Here is a 16116-nt window from a genome sequence, read left to right as displayed (position 1 = left end):
TAGTCCCCTTGCATGGGGGGTGGGGCTCTTTTTGTAGCAGGGACTATCTATCTATCTATCTATCTATCTATCTATCTATCTATCTATCTATCTATCTATCTGTTTCCCGTGCATGTCATTTGTCCAATCACTGCTTCTGGAGGCCATGACATGGAGAGTTCTGCCTGCTTTTCCTGCCCTTTCTTTTCAGCGTGTGGCAGGAGATCCCCAAGGCCAGGGGGGAGGGGGCCGATGGACAGGGTGAACTCAAGGGCTTTGATCCAACGATGCACAAAGTGGAAGCATGAACTTAGTTTCAGAACAGCTAGTTTTGAGTCCAGTAGCACCTTGAGAGCCAGTTTGGTGTAGTGGTTTAAGTGTGTGGACTCTAATCTGGGAGAACCGGGTTTGATTCCCCACTCCTCCACTCGCACCTGGCTGCATGACCTCAGTCACAAGTTTTCTCAGAGCTGTTCTCTCAAGGACAGTTCTGGAAAGAGCTCTCTCAGCCCCACCTACCTCACAGGGTGTCTGTTGTGGGGAGGGGGAGGGAAAGGAGTTTGTAAGCCACTCTGAGACTCCTTCTGGTAGTGAAGGGAGGGGTATCAATCCAATCTCCACCTCCTCTTCCTTAGAGATTCTATGATTCTAAGATCTCATGCAACCGCCAGCGCTTTCTTCCCTGTATATCATGGGGCCCAGAAATTTCTTGCACAAATGGGTGCACAATGCGTTTGACGTGAAGCAGAATCATAGAATGTTAGAGTTGGAAGGGACCTTGCAGGTCATCTAGTCCAACCCCCTGCACTCTGCAGGAGCATAGCTGAAAGATAACTCTACATACCTACAACATACCCGAAAGATGGTCATCCAGCCTCCGCTTGAAAATGTCCAGCGAAGGAGCATCCACCACCTCCACTCTCACAGTTGGGAAGTTTCTCCTGATATTTAGCTGGTGGCGACTCCCTTGTAATTTCCACCCATTAGATCTAGTCTCGCAATCCGGAGCAAGAGAGAATAGATCTGCTCCATCTTCTACATGACAGCCCTTCAGATATTGGAAGACTGCAATCATGTCCCCTCTAAGCCTTCTCTTTCCCAGGCAGGCTAAACAGACCCAACTCTCTCAGCCTTTCCTCCTAAGACTTGGACTCCAACCCTCTCACCATCCTGGCTGCCCTCTTCTGGACACGCTCGAGCTTGTCAACATCCTTCCTAAAAGACTACCACCGCCGTTGTCCTGTGCTTCCTCTTGCACAAGAGTTGAAGGGCAAGTGGGACTCTTGCAGCGGTGCTAGGTCTTATTTCCCCCCCCCTAAAGGTTTCTGCGGCACTTCACAGTCAGCAGCGTAAGCCACGAACCGGTGACGAGAGCCCACCTGCCTCTGCTGCTGCAGCAGTCGGAAGCCATTCCTGGTAACCAGGCAGAGAACGATAAGGTGAGTCAGCGAACGGCTCGGATGGGACTCGTGGCCAGTGTTCCCTCTAAGCTGAGTTAGTGTGAGCTAGCTCACAGTTTTTTAGCCTCCGGCTCACACACGCTTGTCTTGGCTCAGGAAGGAGGGCTCCAGAGCAGTGTTCCCTCTAAGCTGAGTTAGTGTGAGCTGGCTCACAGTTTCTTAGCCTCCGGCTCACACACGCTTGTCTTGGCTCAGGAAGGATGGGCTCCAGAGCAGTGTTCCCTCTAAGCTGAGTTAGTGTGAGCTGGCTCACAGTTTCTTAGCCTCCGGCTCACACACGTTTGTCTTGGCTCAGGAAGGATGGGCTCCAGAGCAAGCTAATTTATGCAACAGCCAGACTGCTTGCTCACAACTTTAATGCCGGTAGCTCACAAAGGAGAATTTTTGCTCACAAGACTTCACAGCTTAGTGGGAGCATTGCGTCGTAGCCGGTTCCCTTACTCTGTCAGGGCCATCAGTGGCTGTTAGCCACGGCGACATCTCCTTGCCTTCGTTTCTGAGACCTGACATTTGTCACCAGAACAAGCTTGAAAGGTGTGATTGTCTTGAAAACAGCTTGTAGCTCTAATGTGTTTCCAAAAACGGGGAGCGTTTGAGAGGCTGGGGTTTTTTTTTCTGCATCAACAAAGACCTTGGGGTCGATTATGCAATTTTTTAAAAGGTTCAGTTAAGCGTGCATATTTTTGCAGGAACAGCATCAAGCTTGGGATGCTGTGGTTATGCGAGGGGGGGGCGGACACACAGCATTGAAGGAGCTGAGACTTTAATAATTTGCTTTAAGCAAGCGTAGTAGTTTTGCAAACTTCTGCCTTCCAGTGGACCCTTTCTCATTCAATGGAAGAGCCTCTGCTTGTCATGCAGAAGGTCCCAGGTTAATCCCCTGGCACCTCCAGTTAAAAGGACCAGGCAGGAGGTGATGGGAAAGACCTCCGCCTGAGACCCTGGAGAGCTGTAAAGAGGGGCTGTGGCTCAGTGGTAGAGCCTCTGCTTGGCATGCAGAAGGTCCATGGTTCAATCCCCGGCATCTCCAGTTCAAAAGGACCAGGCAGGAGGTGATGGGAAAGACCTCTGCCTGAGACCCTGGAGAGCTGTAAAGAGGGGCCGTGGCTCAGTGGCAGAGCCTCTGCTTGGCATGCAGAAGGTCCCAGGCATCTCCAGTTCAAAAGGACCAGGCAGGAGGTGACGGGAAAGACCTCTGCCTGAGACCCTGGAGAGCTGTAAAGATGGGCTGTGGCTCAGTGGCAAAGCATCTGCTTGGCATGCAGAAGGTCCCAGGTTCAATCCCCGGCATTTCCTGTTAAAAAGGACCAGGCAGGAGGTGATGGGAAAGACCTCTCTGCCTGAGACCCTGGAGAGCTGTAAAGAGGGGCTGTGGCTCAGTAGAAGAGCCTCTGCTTGGCATGCAGAAGGTCCCAGGTTCAATCTCCGGCATCTCCAGTCAAAAGGACCAGGCAGGAGGTGATGGGAAAGACCTCCCTGCCTGAGACCCTGGAGAGCTGCTGACACTCTTGAGTAGACAGTAGTGACCTCTACGTACCAATGGTCTCAATTCAGTATCTGGCAGCTTCATGTGTTCAAGCTTCTTTTTATCCAGATTTCTGCCTGATTGCTGGTCAGCAATACCGGTGACCGAACTAGACTCTTCCTTCCCATTGCAGGTGGTGATCACCATCTTAACAGGCCTTCCTGGATGTCGCTCGAGTGACCTTTGTACTTTCCTGGTCACCTTTAACAAAGAATACGGAAGGTCGGTAGAGCTTTACGTCCGTCTTGTTTTGGGGTTTTTTTTGCAGCAGTGTCACACTTGGTGCCCCGAGACAGCCGTAGTAAAACTCACAGTGGCACAACATGTCTCCAGGAGGGGCTGACGGGGCCACTTAAGGTGTCTCAGAAGTGAGCGAAACGACCCTAAGAGGGGCTTCTTGGCTCAGATCCCGTTGGTGGCGACAGGCACAGGTGTGCTTTGCTGCCTTTTACCGGGTTTCTGTTAGTTGAGTTCTAACTGAGGGGCCTTGGCCACTCCCCTTGGACCCAGCTGCCGGCAGAGCTCAGGGGAACCATGAGCAAGCCTGCCACAACCTGTCGTCAGCACCAAGCCGTGTCATTGGACCTCCAGAGGAACTGGTTGGCCCCTGTGTGAGACAGCATGCTGGACTAGATGGACCCTCACTGGTCTGATCCAGCAGGGCTCTGCTGAGGTTCTTATCAGGGGAAGGCCGCGGCCTCTCTGCCCTGTTGTTGGCCCTCCAGAGGACCTGGCTGGCCCCTGTGTGAGACGGGAAGCTGGACTAGATGGACCCTCACTGGTCTGATCCAGCAGGGCTCTGCTGAGGTTCTTATCAGGGGAAGGCCGCGGCCTCTCTGCCCTGTTGTTGGCCCTCCAGAGGACCTGGCTGGCCCCTGTGTGAGACGGGAAGCTGGACTAGATGGACCCTCACTGGTCTGATCCAGCAGGGCTCTGCTGAGGTTCTTATCAGGGGAAGGCCGCGGCCTCTCTGCCCTGTTGTTGGCCCTCCAGAGGACCTGGCTGGCCCCTGTGTGAGACGGGAAGCTGGACTAGATGGACCCTCACTGGTCTGATCCAGCAGGGCTCTGCTGAGGTTCTTATCAGGGGAAGGCCGCGGCCTCTCTGCCCTGTTGTTGGCCCTCCAGAGGACCTGGCTGGCCCCTGTGTGAGACGGGAAGCTGGACTAGATGGACCCTCACTGGTCTGATCCAGCAGGGCTCTGCTGAGGTTCTTATCAGGGGAAGGCCGCGGCCTCTCTGCCCTGTTGTTGGCCCTCCAGAGGACCTGGCTGGCCCCTGTGTGAGACGGGAAGCTGGACTAGATGGACCCTCACTGGTCTGATCCAGCAGGGCTCTGCTGAGGTTCTTATCAGGGGAAGGCCGCGGCCTCTCTGCCCTGTTGTTGGCCCTCCAGAGGACCTGGCTGGCCCCTGTGTGAGACGGGAAGCTGGACTAGATGGACCCTCACTGGTCTGATCCAGCAGGGCTCTGCTGAGGTTCTTATCAGGGGAAGGCCGCGGCCTCTCTGCCCTGTTGTTGGCCCTCCAGAGGACCTGGCTGGCCCCTGTGTGAGACGGGAAGCTGGACTAGATGGACCCTCACTGGTCTGATCCAGCAGGGCTCTGCTGAGGTTCTTATCAGGGGAAGGCCGCGGCCTCTCTGCCCTGTTGTTGGCCCTCCAGAGGACCTGGCTGGCCCCTGTGTGAGACGGGAAGCTGGACTAGATGGACCCTCACTGGTCTGATCCAGCAGGGCTCTGCTGAGGTTCTTATCAGGGGAAGGCCGCGGCCTCTCTGCCCTGTTGTTGGCCCTCCAGAGGAGCAGGTTGGCCACTCTGTGAGGCAGGATGCTGGACTAGCTGGGCCACTGGCCTGATCCAGCAGGGCCCTTCCGATGTTCTTAGTCCTGGCAGTTCTGGCAACATCACTGGGGCTGAGGCTGGCTTGCTGCTGGTGTCCAGTGCCCTCCATGGCCGTTTCCTTGCCAGTTAAAGAGCCAGTCAACCTCTGGCCTCTAAAGAAATGTGCCGCCCTTCCAGGCCGCTGCCTTGAGGCCAGTTCTCACGACAGCCTCGCTGGGATCACCAGACTGTCGGTGCTTCGATTTCAGCATGAAGTAAAACGGAAGGTCTGCTCCTAGGGTGATTTTTTCCCTCTGATGCTCACGATTTGTAGAAACAGCGGAGGGGAAATGCAGTAAGCTGCACTGATAGAAAGAGAGGCAGAAACAGCCGGGCTTTATTCTGTCCGCGTCGTATTTTAGGTGGCTGGTCTATCGCCAAACCATGGATAGCCCCGAGTGTTTCAGCGCCGCCCACTTCCAGAAGTACCTGACGAGCGTCGTAGAATCTCAGCACAGCCGAAGCACTCGCCTCTCCGCTTACAGCAGGAAGAAGCCAAGGTTGCTGGTGGTTCTGCAAGGGTAAGGAAGCTTCTCCAGGCTGTGCGTGGAACGTCGTGCTCATCATTAATATATCTAACACTGTGCAATGCAGATTGAAAAATCTAAACAGTGGGGCCGTGTGCAGAGAGGAGAAATATTTCTGCAAAGCTGGGTAGGGGGAGAATTTCCAGGTTTGGAGAGAAAAAAATTGGGGGGGGGGGAACCATGAGGTAAATTTTTAAAAATCTCCACACTTGCTGATGAACGCCCAAGATGAGCTTGACAGATGAGTACATAAGAGAACATAACAGAGACGCCAATGTTGGATCAGGCCAAAGGCCCATCCAGTCCAACACTCTGTGTCACACAGTGGCCAGAAATACCAGGTGCCATCAGGAGGTCCAGCAGTGGGGCCAAAACACTAGAAGCCCTCCCACTGCTGCCCCCCAAGCACCAAGAAGACAGAGCATCCCTTGCCCCAATCTATACCTTGTGGCTAATAGCCACTGGTGGACCTCTGCTCCATATGCTTATCCAATTCCCTTTTGAAGCCGTCCATGCTTGTAGCCGCCACCCCCTCCCGTGGCTGTGAATTCCATGTGTGAATCACTCTTTGGGTGAAGAAGGACTTCCTTTTATCCGTTCTAACCCAACCGCTCAGCAACTTCATGGAGTGCCCACGAGTTCTCGTATGATGAGAAAGGGAGAAAAGTACCTCTTTCTCTACCTGCTCTATCCCAGGCATCATCGTATAAATCTTGATCATGTCACCTCACAGTCATCAAATGCTTATTTGAGCAATAATAATACCACTGAAATAAACTTCTGTTTTTTGTTTCCACTGTCCCATCTTCTGAATCAGTGCTGGCAGTAGAGGGGGGAGGCTGAGAAGGGGAAGCCCAACTGCTGAAGCCCACTGAGCTCTTACAGAAATTTGGATCGCGTGGATTGGTTTTTGTTAACGACGTCACTTTCCTCTGGCACAAGGAGTTTTCTCCCAGTGCAAGAGCTTCTAGAGGATAAAATCCATGGATCGTGAAATGCATCCATTGGATCTAACCCAGAATTCTGAAGAAGAAGAAGAAGAAGAAGAAGAGACTGGATTTATACCCCTGGCCCTTCTACTCGGAGTCTCAGAGCGGCTTACAATCTCCTTTCCCTTCCCCCCCCCACAACAGACACCCTGTGAGGTAGGCGGGGCTGAGAGAGCCCTTCCGAGGACTGCCCTTGAGAGAACAGCTCTGAGAGAACTTGTGACTGACCCATGGTCACACCAGCAGCTGCATGTGGAGGAGTGGGGAATCAAACCCGGTTCTCCCAGATTAGAGTCCTGCGCTCTTAACCACTACACCAAACTGCCTCTTGAGAGAACAACTCTGAGAAAAGTTGTGACTGGCCCAAGGTCACACCAGCAGCTGCATGTGGAGGAGTGGGGAATCAAACCCGGTTCTCCCAGATTAGAGTCCTGCGCTCTTAACCACTACACCAAACTGCCTCTTGAGAGAACAACTCTGAGTGTCACTTGTGCATGATGGTTTTGGCCCCAAATGCAGATTTATATGCAGTATGTTAAAGGTGTGGGTGGGGTGTGTGTATTCGTGTGAAATTAGCCAATATTTTATCAGCCCTGTCTGGGTGTTCTTGTACAGAAAATCCGGATAGGAATTACCAAAATAAAATAACTCAGCCCTCACCCATGTCATAAGGGGGGGCCCTTTAAAATGGTTAGATGCTTTGGTCTTTCTCTGCCAGCACCAGTGTTCCCTCTAAGCGGAGTAAGTGTGAGCTAGCTCACAGTTTTTTAGCCTCCAGCTCACACATTTTTTTTTGTCTTAGCTCAGGAAGGATGGTTGTAGAGCAATCTAATTTAGGCAGTCGCTAAATGGCTCGCTCGCAACTTTAATGCCAGTAGCTCACAAAAGCAGACTTTTTGCTCACAAGACTCCAAGGCTTAGAGGAAGCATTGGCCAGCACACGTACTCCACAAAATGGACCCGAACAACTGAACAGATGTCTGTCGAGAGAGCCTCTTTTTTTTTAAGGTTTAAGTTGCGTGAGTGTAATATCCGTGTCCAGTATAATAAATCTCAGGCTTTTAATACGGGAGGTAGTAAAGACAAGTATGTTTCAAATGGTCCCAAGATACCCAGTAAAATGCTCTCGGGCTGCGTCTTCCAAGCCTAAGAATGTACTTTCCTCCCATATTTCACATCCACTGCCTTTTATTTGAAGGGGTAACACACTGTGGAAGCAGCTCGGGTGAGCTCTGTCCTTTGGCTGACGCACCATAAAACCTTTTCTCAGGGAATGGCTGTTCTGTCCAGCGGCATCACAGACCAAATCCGGGCATCTTAAAGAACACCTAGATGCATTTCCACTTAAAAGCCCGAGGAGCCGAGTCCCACGTCCCGATTGTTCAAGGCAGAACAAGCCTTTTCAAAATCCTCCGAAGGATGGCGGGAAATCTCTCTGGAGGCCGAAAATGTCCCTTTTGACATTTTGTGATTGAAACGAACACAGGTAGACCCACGGCACGTAACCTTTTGTCCTTCTGACAAGCAAGGTCGTAGCCTCTGTTTAAAAAAACCTTCATCCTCCCCTCCCCGTCCCTCCCTTCCCAGCTGGAGATGGCATACGGCCATTTCAGGCCGGAATTGAAAACCATTGCCTCCCAGTTTGACAAACAGCGAAGGCACTGCCTCTGTGCCCAAAGGTGGCATGCCAGAGCTTTTTGCTTGGCGTGCAGGGCCAGTTGTGATCCCTTGCACTACTGCCAGCTGTGGTGTTGTGGTTAAAGAGCAGCGGACTCTAATCTGGGAGAACCGGGTTTGATTCCCCCACTCCTCTACATGCAGCCACCTGGGTGACCTTGGAACAGTCACCAGTTCTCTCAGAGATGTTCCCTCAAGGGCAGTCCTCTCAGAGCTCCCTCAGCCCCAGTAAAGCTTTCTCAGCCCCAGTAGAGGCCCCATGCTCACCTTCTGTCTGTTGTGGGTAGTGGAAAGGAAGGAGATTGTAAGCTGCTCCGAGACTCCTTCAGGTAGTGAAGGGTGGGGTATAAAAAGAGATGAACTCCCCCATGGCCCTTCACTACCCAAAGGAGTCTCAGAGCGGCTGACAATCTCCCTTCCATTCCCCGCCCCACAACAGACACCCTGGGAGGTTAGGTGGGGCTGAGAGAGCTCTTTTCAAGAACTGCCCTTGAGAGAACAGCTCTGAGAGAACTTTGTGACCGACCCAAGGTCACACCAGCAGCTGCATGTGGAGGAGTGGGGAATCAAACCCGGTTCTCCCAGATTAGAGTCCCGACTCCTAACCACTACACCAAACCAGCTCTTCTCCTCCTTCTCCCCCTCCCTGGCTGCCTCAAATGGCCATTCATACATGAATGCATACATGCATACATGCGTGTATGTGTAGTTATGAAGCTGCCTTCCATTGACTCAGTCCCTGGCTCCCTCACAGTCATCATTGTCCACACAGACTGGCAGCTGCTCTCCAGGGTCTCAGGCGGAGGTCTTTCACACCACCTAGTGCCTGGTCCTTCTAGCTGGAGGTGCCGGGAATCGAACCCGGGACCTCCAGCATGCAGAGCAGAGGCTCTTCCGTGGCCAAGGCCCCCTCCCCTTCTCTGTCCAGCGAAGCAAGAGAGGCCGATAGCACAGTGGCGGAGCACGGGCTTTGTGTGTAGAAACCACCAGTTTTGGTCCCCCAACATGTCTCGATAAAAGGGCCTTAAATACAAGGTGCACGCCAAGACCTTTCCTGGCCTGGGAGGGAAAAGCCCCGGCCAGGCAGAGTGCTGAACCAGACGGACCGACAGCATGGCCATGTGTCGCCTTTGCCTCTTTGCTTACTGAGAACCAGTGTGGTGCGGTGGTTAAGTGCACGGACTCTAATCTGGGAGAACCGGGTTTGATTCCCCCACTCCTCCACTTGCACCTGGCTGGATGACCTTGGGCAAGCCGTAGTTCTGATAAGAGCTGTTCTTGAAAAAGAGCACTTTCTCTCAGAGTTCTCTCAGCCCTGCCTACCTCACAGGGTGTCTGTTGTGGGGAGGGGAAAGCGTCTGTGAGCCGCTCTGAGTGCTGAACAGGGTTTGATTCCCCCACTCCTCCACTTGCACCTGGCTGGATGACCTTGGGCAAGCCGTAGTTCTGATAAGAGCTGTTCTTGAAAAAGAGCACTTTCTCTCAGAGTTCTCTCAGCCCTGCCTACCTCACAGGGTGTCTGTTGTGTAAAGAGTCTGTGAGCCGCTCTGAGACTCCAAGTGAAGGGCGGGGTTTAAATCCAATCTCCTCCTCCTCCTCCTCCTCCTCCTCTTCTTCTTTTTCTTCTTCCCCATCAGACTTGCTTCTACCAGTCTTCATGTCAGTCGTCTGACCTCCTCTTTGTCTTGCCTGCCAGTTCTAGATTTTAAGCCCTAGAATCATAGCATAATGGAGTTGGAAGGGACCTGGAGGGTCATCTAGTCCAACCCCCCACACAAGGCAGGAAATTCACAAATGCCTCCCCCGCCACACCCCCAGTGACCCCTGTTCCATGCACAGAAGATGACAAAAAAAAAAACCCTCCCGGATCCCTGGCCAAACTGACCTGGAGAAAATTGGCTTCCTGGCCCCAAAGTGGCGATCAGCCTTTCCCGGGGCGTGTCAGAAAGGGCCACGAGGAGAACTGAGCACTGGTGCAGCCCTTCCTGCCCTCCCTATTTGTATGCATCATACTCTGTCTTTTTGGGGTGCTTTCTAGCAGCCCTTCGCATGCTCTTTGGTACAAGATAAATATTCAGTGGAGGCCCCCTGCCCAGTGAAGCCCCAGCCTCCTCCTTTTCTAGGCCAGGCAAATGGCATGGCTCCATCAAACCATCCCTGTAGATAAGTTTCACTTCCCTGCTTTGCTTGAAGGTATCCACCGCCACACGGGTTTCTCCCAAGCGTAAAGACACATGGAATTCACTGCCACAGGACAAATGGCATGGCTCCATCAAACCATCCCTGTAGATAAGTTTCACTTCCCTGCTTTGCTTGAAGGTATCCACCGCCACACGGGTTTCTCCCAAGCGTAAAGACACATGGAATTCACTGCCACAGGAAGTGGTGGCGGCTACAAGCATGGATGGCTTCAAAAGGGAATTAGATAGGCATATGGAGCAGAGGTCCATCAGTGGCTATTAGCCACAAGGTATAGATAGGGGCTCTGGGGCAAGTGATGCTCTGTCTTCTTGGTGCTTGGGGGGGCCAACAGTGGGAGGGCTTCTAATGTCCTGGCCCCACTGGTGGACCTCCTGATGGCCCCTGGTATATTTGGCCACTGTGTGACACAGCGTTTTGGACTGGATGGGTCATTGGCTTGATCCAACATGGCTTCTCTGTATTCTTGGTGCTTGGGGGGGGCAGTGGGAGGGCTTCTGGAGTTCTGGCCCCACTGGTGGGCCTCCTGATGGCACCTGTGTGACCGAATGTTGGACTGGATGGGCCATTGGCCTGATCCAACATGGGCTTCTCTTATGTTCTTGTGTCTGCGGCAAGGGATGCTCTGTATTCTTGGTGCTTGGGGGGGGGGCAGTGGGAGGCCTCCTAGTGTCCTGGCCCCACTGCTTGACCTCCTGATGGCTCCTGGTATTTTTGGCCACTGTGTGACACAGAGTGTTGTTGTTGTTGTTTTTTTAACAGTTTATTTAAGTTTTTTAGTTCAAAATAAAACGATATACATCTTTTACATTTGTATTACATATATCATCTCGAGTCTATCCCAAAGGTTTATCTTTTAACCATTTGTAAAAATCTGCCCACCGTTCTTTAAACACCATGTCATCTTTCTTTTGTAGAATTACAGTTAATTTGTCCATTTCCGCGACCTCTATAATTTTCTCTATTAGTTCCTTTCTTTTTGGAATCTTTTCTTGTTTCCAGTTCTTGGCGATCAAGATCCTAGCTGCTGTGAGCATATATGTTAATACATAAACATTTTCCTTTTTATGTTCGTTTGGGATTACATTTAACAAATAAGTCTCCGGACATAACTTTAAATCTATGTGCAGCATTTCACTAATTAAACTTTTTACACATTTCCAAAAGTTAAATATTTTTTCACAGTTCCACCACATGTGAATAAAAGTTCCTACATTATTTTTACATCTCCAACAATTTTTGTTTGCTGTTTTATATGCTTTTGCTAATTTTTCTGGCGTCCAATACCATCTATGGAACATTTTAAATATATTTTCCTTAAATGCTACCGCCCTCATTAGCTTCATAGATTTCCAAACCTTTTCCCATTCCTCCATTTGTATGGTCTTTCCCAAATCTCTCATCCAAAGGATCATGGGTTCTTTTATATTCTCGTCTAGCTGAAATTCATCTAGGAGGAGGTTATAAAGTTTTTGTATAAGTTTGTCGTTGGAGGATAGCCATATCTTGTCCAAATCCGTTTTTCCGATTGTAAATTCATTGGTTTTATCTTTATTATATCTATCTTGCAATTGTGCTTTTTCCCACCATGTTAGATAAATATTTTGTCCCTCTAATCTTTCAAAAGGTCTTAATTTATTGTTTTCATCTAATAAGACATCGTAGGATATTGCCTTTTCCTTTGTCATTAATTTGTTATTTATAAAAGCTTCGAGGGGGGAGATCCATCTTGGGGTCTTTGAGTAATATCTATATTTCATTTCATCCCATATTTTAATTAGCGCCGCTCTAATAATATGGTTGTGAAAGTTTGAGTGTATTTTATCTTTCCCGTACCACAGGTACGCATGCCACCCCATATATAGGTCGTGGCCTTCCAAATAGAGTGTTCTCCAGTTGGTCAAATGGACCCAGTCCTTGACCCATACCCTGGCTGCGGCTTGAAAGTACAGTTGCCAATTTGGAAGGCCCGTGCCACCCCTCTCTTTTTTATCTTGTAATATCTTTAGTTTAATTCGTGCTCTTTTAGGATGCCAGATAAAGGATCTTGTTATTTTGTCTAGGTCTAAAAAATATTGTTTCGCTTTTAATACTGGTATATTTTGTGCCAAAAATAAGAAGCGGGGAAGGATATTCATCTTAATCGTTGCAATTCTTCCCATCATGGACAGCTGTAAGTCTTTCCATTTATCGAGATCCTTTTTAACTTCCTCCCTTAATTTAATATAATTGTTCTCTATCAACATACTGTTTCTGTTTGTTAGCATAATACCTAAATATTTCACCTTTTTTACTATTTGCAGTTTCGTCAGCTCTTGTAATTCTAATTCCACCTTTTGTGGACAATTTTTAGTCAGCATTTTCGTTTTTTTATAGTTTATTTTAAGACCTGCCACCCCTCCGTATGCTTCTATTTCCTTCAGCAGATTTGCAGCAGTAGTTGACGGGTTTTCTATAATAAAAACTAAATCGTCAGCAAAGGCTTGGAGCTTGTATTCTTCATCTCTGATTTTCAAGCCTTTTATTAGTTGATTTTGTCTTATATTGTCATTTAAGGACTCTAATATAAATATGAAGAGTAACGGCGACAGTGGGCAACCCTGTCTAGTGCCTTTTTGAATCTCTATTTTATTTGTTAGTTCCGAGTTTACCACTATATTTGCATGTTGTTTACTATAAAGTCCTTCCCACATTCCCAAGCCATCAGTTTTAGTTTTAGAAAGTCCCAAGAAACATTATCGAATGCTTTCTCCGCATCCAAAAATATCAGTGCCATTTGTTTCTCTGGATGTTGTTCATAGTATTCGATTATATTAATAACTGTTCTTATGTTATTTAAGACACAAGGTATAGATAGGGTCTTATGTTATTTTTCATCTGCCTCTTTGGGAGGAAACCAGCTTGGTCCTGATGTATCACTTTTTTTAAAAAAAAAGTGTGACACAGAGTGTTGGACTGGATGGGCCATTGGCCTGATCCAACATGGGCTTCTCTTATGTTCTTGTGTCTGGGGCAAGGGATGCTCTGTATTCTTGGTGCTTGGGGGGGGGACAGTGGGAGGGCTCCTAGTGTCGTGGCCCCACTGCTGGACCTCCTGATGGCTCCTGGTATTTCTGGCCACTGTGTGACACAGGGTGTTGGACTGGATGGGCCTTTGGCCGGATCCAACATTGGCGTCTCTTATGTTCTTACGTTCTTACGATTGCCATTCTTCTGGCACGTTCCATTCCCTGCCTCCCCCTGCATGCATGCGTTTATTTATTTATTTATTTATTTTATCAGATTTATCTATCGCCCTCCCCAATGGGCTCAGGGCAGTGTACAGCAGTTAAATAATATTTAATCCCATAATACTAGAACCCGGGGTCATCCCCTGAAGCTGAAGAGGTGGGAGATTCAGGGCAGACAAAAGGCAGCAGTTTGGTGTAGTGGTTAAGTGCGTGGACTCTAATCTGGGAGAACCAGACCTGATCCCCCCACTCCTCCACATGCAGCTGGTGGCGTGACCTTGGTTCCGTCATAAGTTCTCTCAGAGCTGTCCTTGAAAGAGCAGTTTCTGTCAAGAGCTCTCTCAGCCCTGCCTACCTCACCGGGTGTCAGTTGTGGGGATGGGAAGGGAAAGGAGACTGTAAGCCGCTCTGAGTGAAGGGCGGGGTCTAAATCCAATCTCCTCCTCCTCCTCCTCCTCCTCCTCCTTCCAGCACATAGTTAATTTGTGGAACCCGCTGCCACAGAACGTCGTGATGGTCACAAACTTAGGAGGCTCTAAAGAGGTTGTGGACAAATTTCATAGAGGACGGGCCTATCAGAGGTTAGTGTTCCCTCTAAGCGGAGTTAGTGCGAGCCAGCTCACAGTTTTTTTTAGCCTCCGGCTCACAGTTTTTTTGCCTTCGCTCAGGAAGGAGGGCTCCAGAGCAAACTCATTTATGCAGTAGCCAAACAGCTCGCTCACAACTCTAATGCCAGTAGCTCACAAAGTGGTATTTTTGCTCACAAGACTCCACAGCTTAGAGGGACCCTTGGTTGCGAGTCATGATGGATTCCTTGTCCACCCAGTACCACAGGCAGTCTGCCTCTTGGTATCGGTTGCTCTGGAGAGCACGGGCGGGAGGATGCTGTTGCAGTCGTCCTGCTTCTGAGCTTCTTACAGGCCTCTGGTTGGCCACTGTGTGAACAGAACGCCGACCTCGACGGGCCTTTGGTTTGATCCAGCGTGTCTGCCTACGTTCTTATGATCTGAAAACCTTGCGTCGGTTGCTGTCACGATGCCAAAAGTGTTTCGCCCCGGGGAACCGGGCCACAGTTCCTGGAATCGCACCTTATCGTGTCTCCCCGGCCCCAGAACCCCCGGCGGTGGCATAGTTCCCATCTGGCCCCGTCACTTCACAGGTCGTCGCCTTTGTTCTCTCCGCAGATACACAGATGTGATTGACGTTGTGCAGGCCCTGCAGACTCACCCAGACGCCGAAGTCAGGGCCTCTTTCGTCATTGGCGCCGTCTCCACTTGCGTGGAACCGTCGAGCTGTTACATGGAGCACAGGTATGCTCTGCGAGTCGGCCCCTCTCTGCGGCACTAGGGAGCTTGTTTGTCCAGCCCAAGGTCATCCAGCCGGGTGCAAGTGGAGGAGTGGGGGATCCTTGCGAGCAGGGCTCCGTGTCGCCAAGCCCCCAGGGAGGGTGGGCTCCCTGCTGTTGTACAAATTAATATGCAGTCAAAAATAGAACATTGAGGTCAAAATGAGGAGGAAGTTCTTGTATGTTATTGCGATGAAATACGGGAAACAGTTAGGCCAAAGGACCCATCAAAACTGACTGCTTTCTTCTCAGCATATTCGGGAAAAATGCCTCAATTAATAGGAAAACAATTAGACCAAATAGTTAACCAAAAATTGACAACTTTCTTCTTTTTCTTCTTCATCTTCTTCCTGAACATATTCTGAACATATTCAGGAAATACATGATATTTTATACATGGACTGACATCATCAAGAAAACAATATTCAAACAGCATAACTGGTTACAAAAGACAGTGGTAATTTGAGTAATAATCCTCTGATTGGCCAGATATAAAGAAACATATATCTATGTCAAACTAAGTGTTTACTTAACCTAACCTAAATGATAATGGGCAAGGAATCTTCATATCCCAAACAAAAGTATTCATTACTGATACGAGACTAAAATCTTCTCTGACCCAGACATTGAAAGGTTTGCCCTAAGAACTACAGAATCATGAACTTTGTACCTATTATGTTGTCTGCTAACACTATCAGACCTACAAGAGGGAAGCCTTCTATATAACAGGCCATCCTAATAAAATATTACTTAAAGAATAAATCTATAATAACCAGAGAAATATGAACAATCAAGAAGGAAAAAACCTATAAAACCTATAAAAATCTTTATATTCCCATTCATACTACAGTGCGGTCAAGCTGCCTCCCAGAAGCTTGCCACAGGGCAAGGGAGACAGTGCAAGTTGCCGTGAGCAGAGCGCGAATCATGAAAAGTGATAAAACAAAGTCTGAGTCCAGTGGCACCTTTAAGGCCAACAAAGTTCTATTCAGGGTATCAGCTTTCAGGTACACACACACACTTCCTCAGTCACAGTGACTGTGTCTGAGGAGGTGTGCCTGCACACAAAAGCTCACGCCTTGAATGAAGCTTTGTCGGTCTTTTAAAAAAAAATAATTTTATTCGTTTATATAAAGAAGAGGGGGGAGGGGAAAAGAGGGAGCGAGAGAAAAGTATAAAAAGTAGACAGAATTCCAATTTAGTGTCCTGCGTGTGCATATCATATTGTTACAATTTTACAACTATCTCATCTATAAATGTGTTATTGTTCACTTTATTATTATTATTATTAATAATAATAATAA

At 49.2% G+C, this 16116-nt stretch overlaps 1 protein-coding gene across 1 annotated transcript in view; it reads left to right on the top strand.

The window, feature by feature from the left end:
• Positions 1–16116, top strand: part of LOC107114773 (chromosome unknown open reading frame, human C20orf194) — a 146045-nt gene that overhangs the window by 105328 nt on the left and 24601 nt on the right. Inside the window, exons 24-27 of the mRNA XM_015416363.1 lie at positions 1301–1418; positions 3098–3186; positions 5208–5366; positions 14652–14777. Of these exons, the coding sequence (XP_015271849.1) occupies positions 1301–1418; positions 3098–3186; positions 5208–5366; positions 14652–14777 (492 nt within the window). The remainder of the gene's footprint in view (positions 1–1300; positions 1419–3097; positions 3187–5207; positions 5367–14651; positions 14778–16116) is intronic.

Source organism: Gekko japonicus, unplaced genomic scaffold, assembly GCF_001447785.1.
Source record: "Gekko japonicus isolate JY-2015 unplaced genomic scaffold, Gekko_japonicus_V1.1 scaffold1256, whole genome shotgun sequence".
Classification (NCBI taxonomy): domain Eukaryota; kingdom Metazoa; phylum Chordata; class Lepidosauria; order Squamata; family Gekkonidae; genus Gekko; species Gekko japonicus.
The sequence above is the reverse complement of the archived record's forward strand: the minus strand, read 5'-3'. Positions and strand labels throughout refer to the sequence as shown.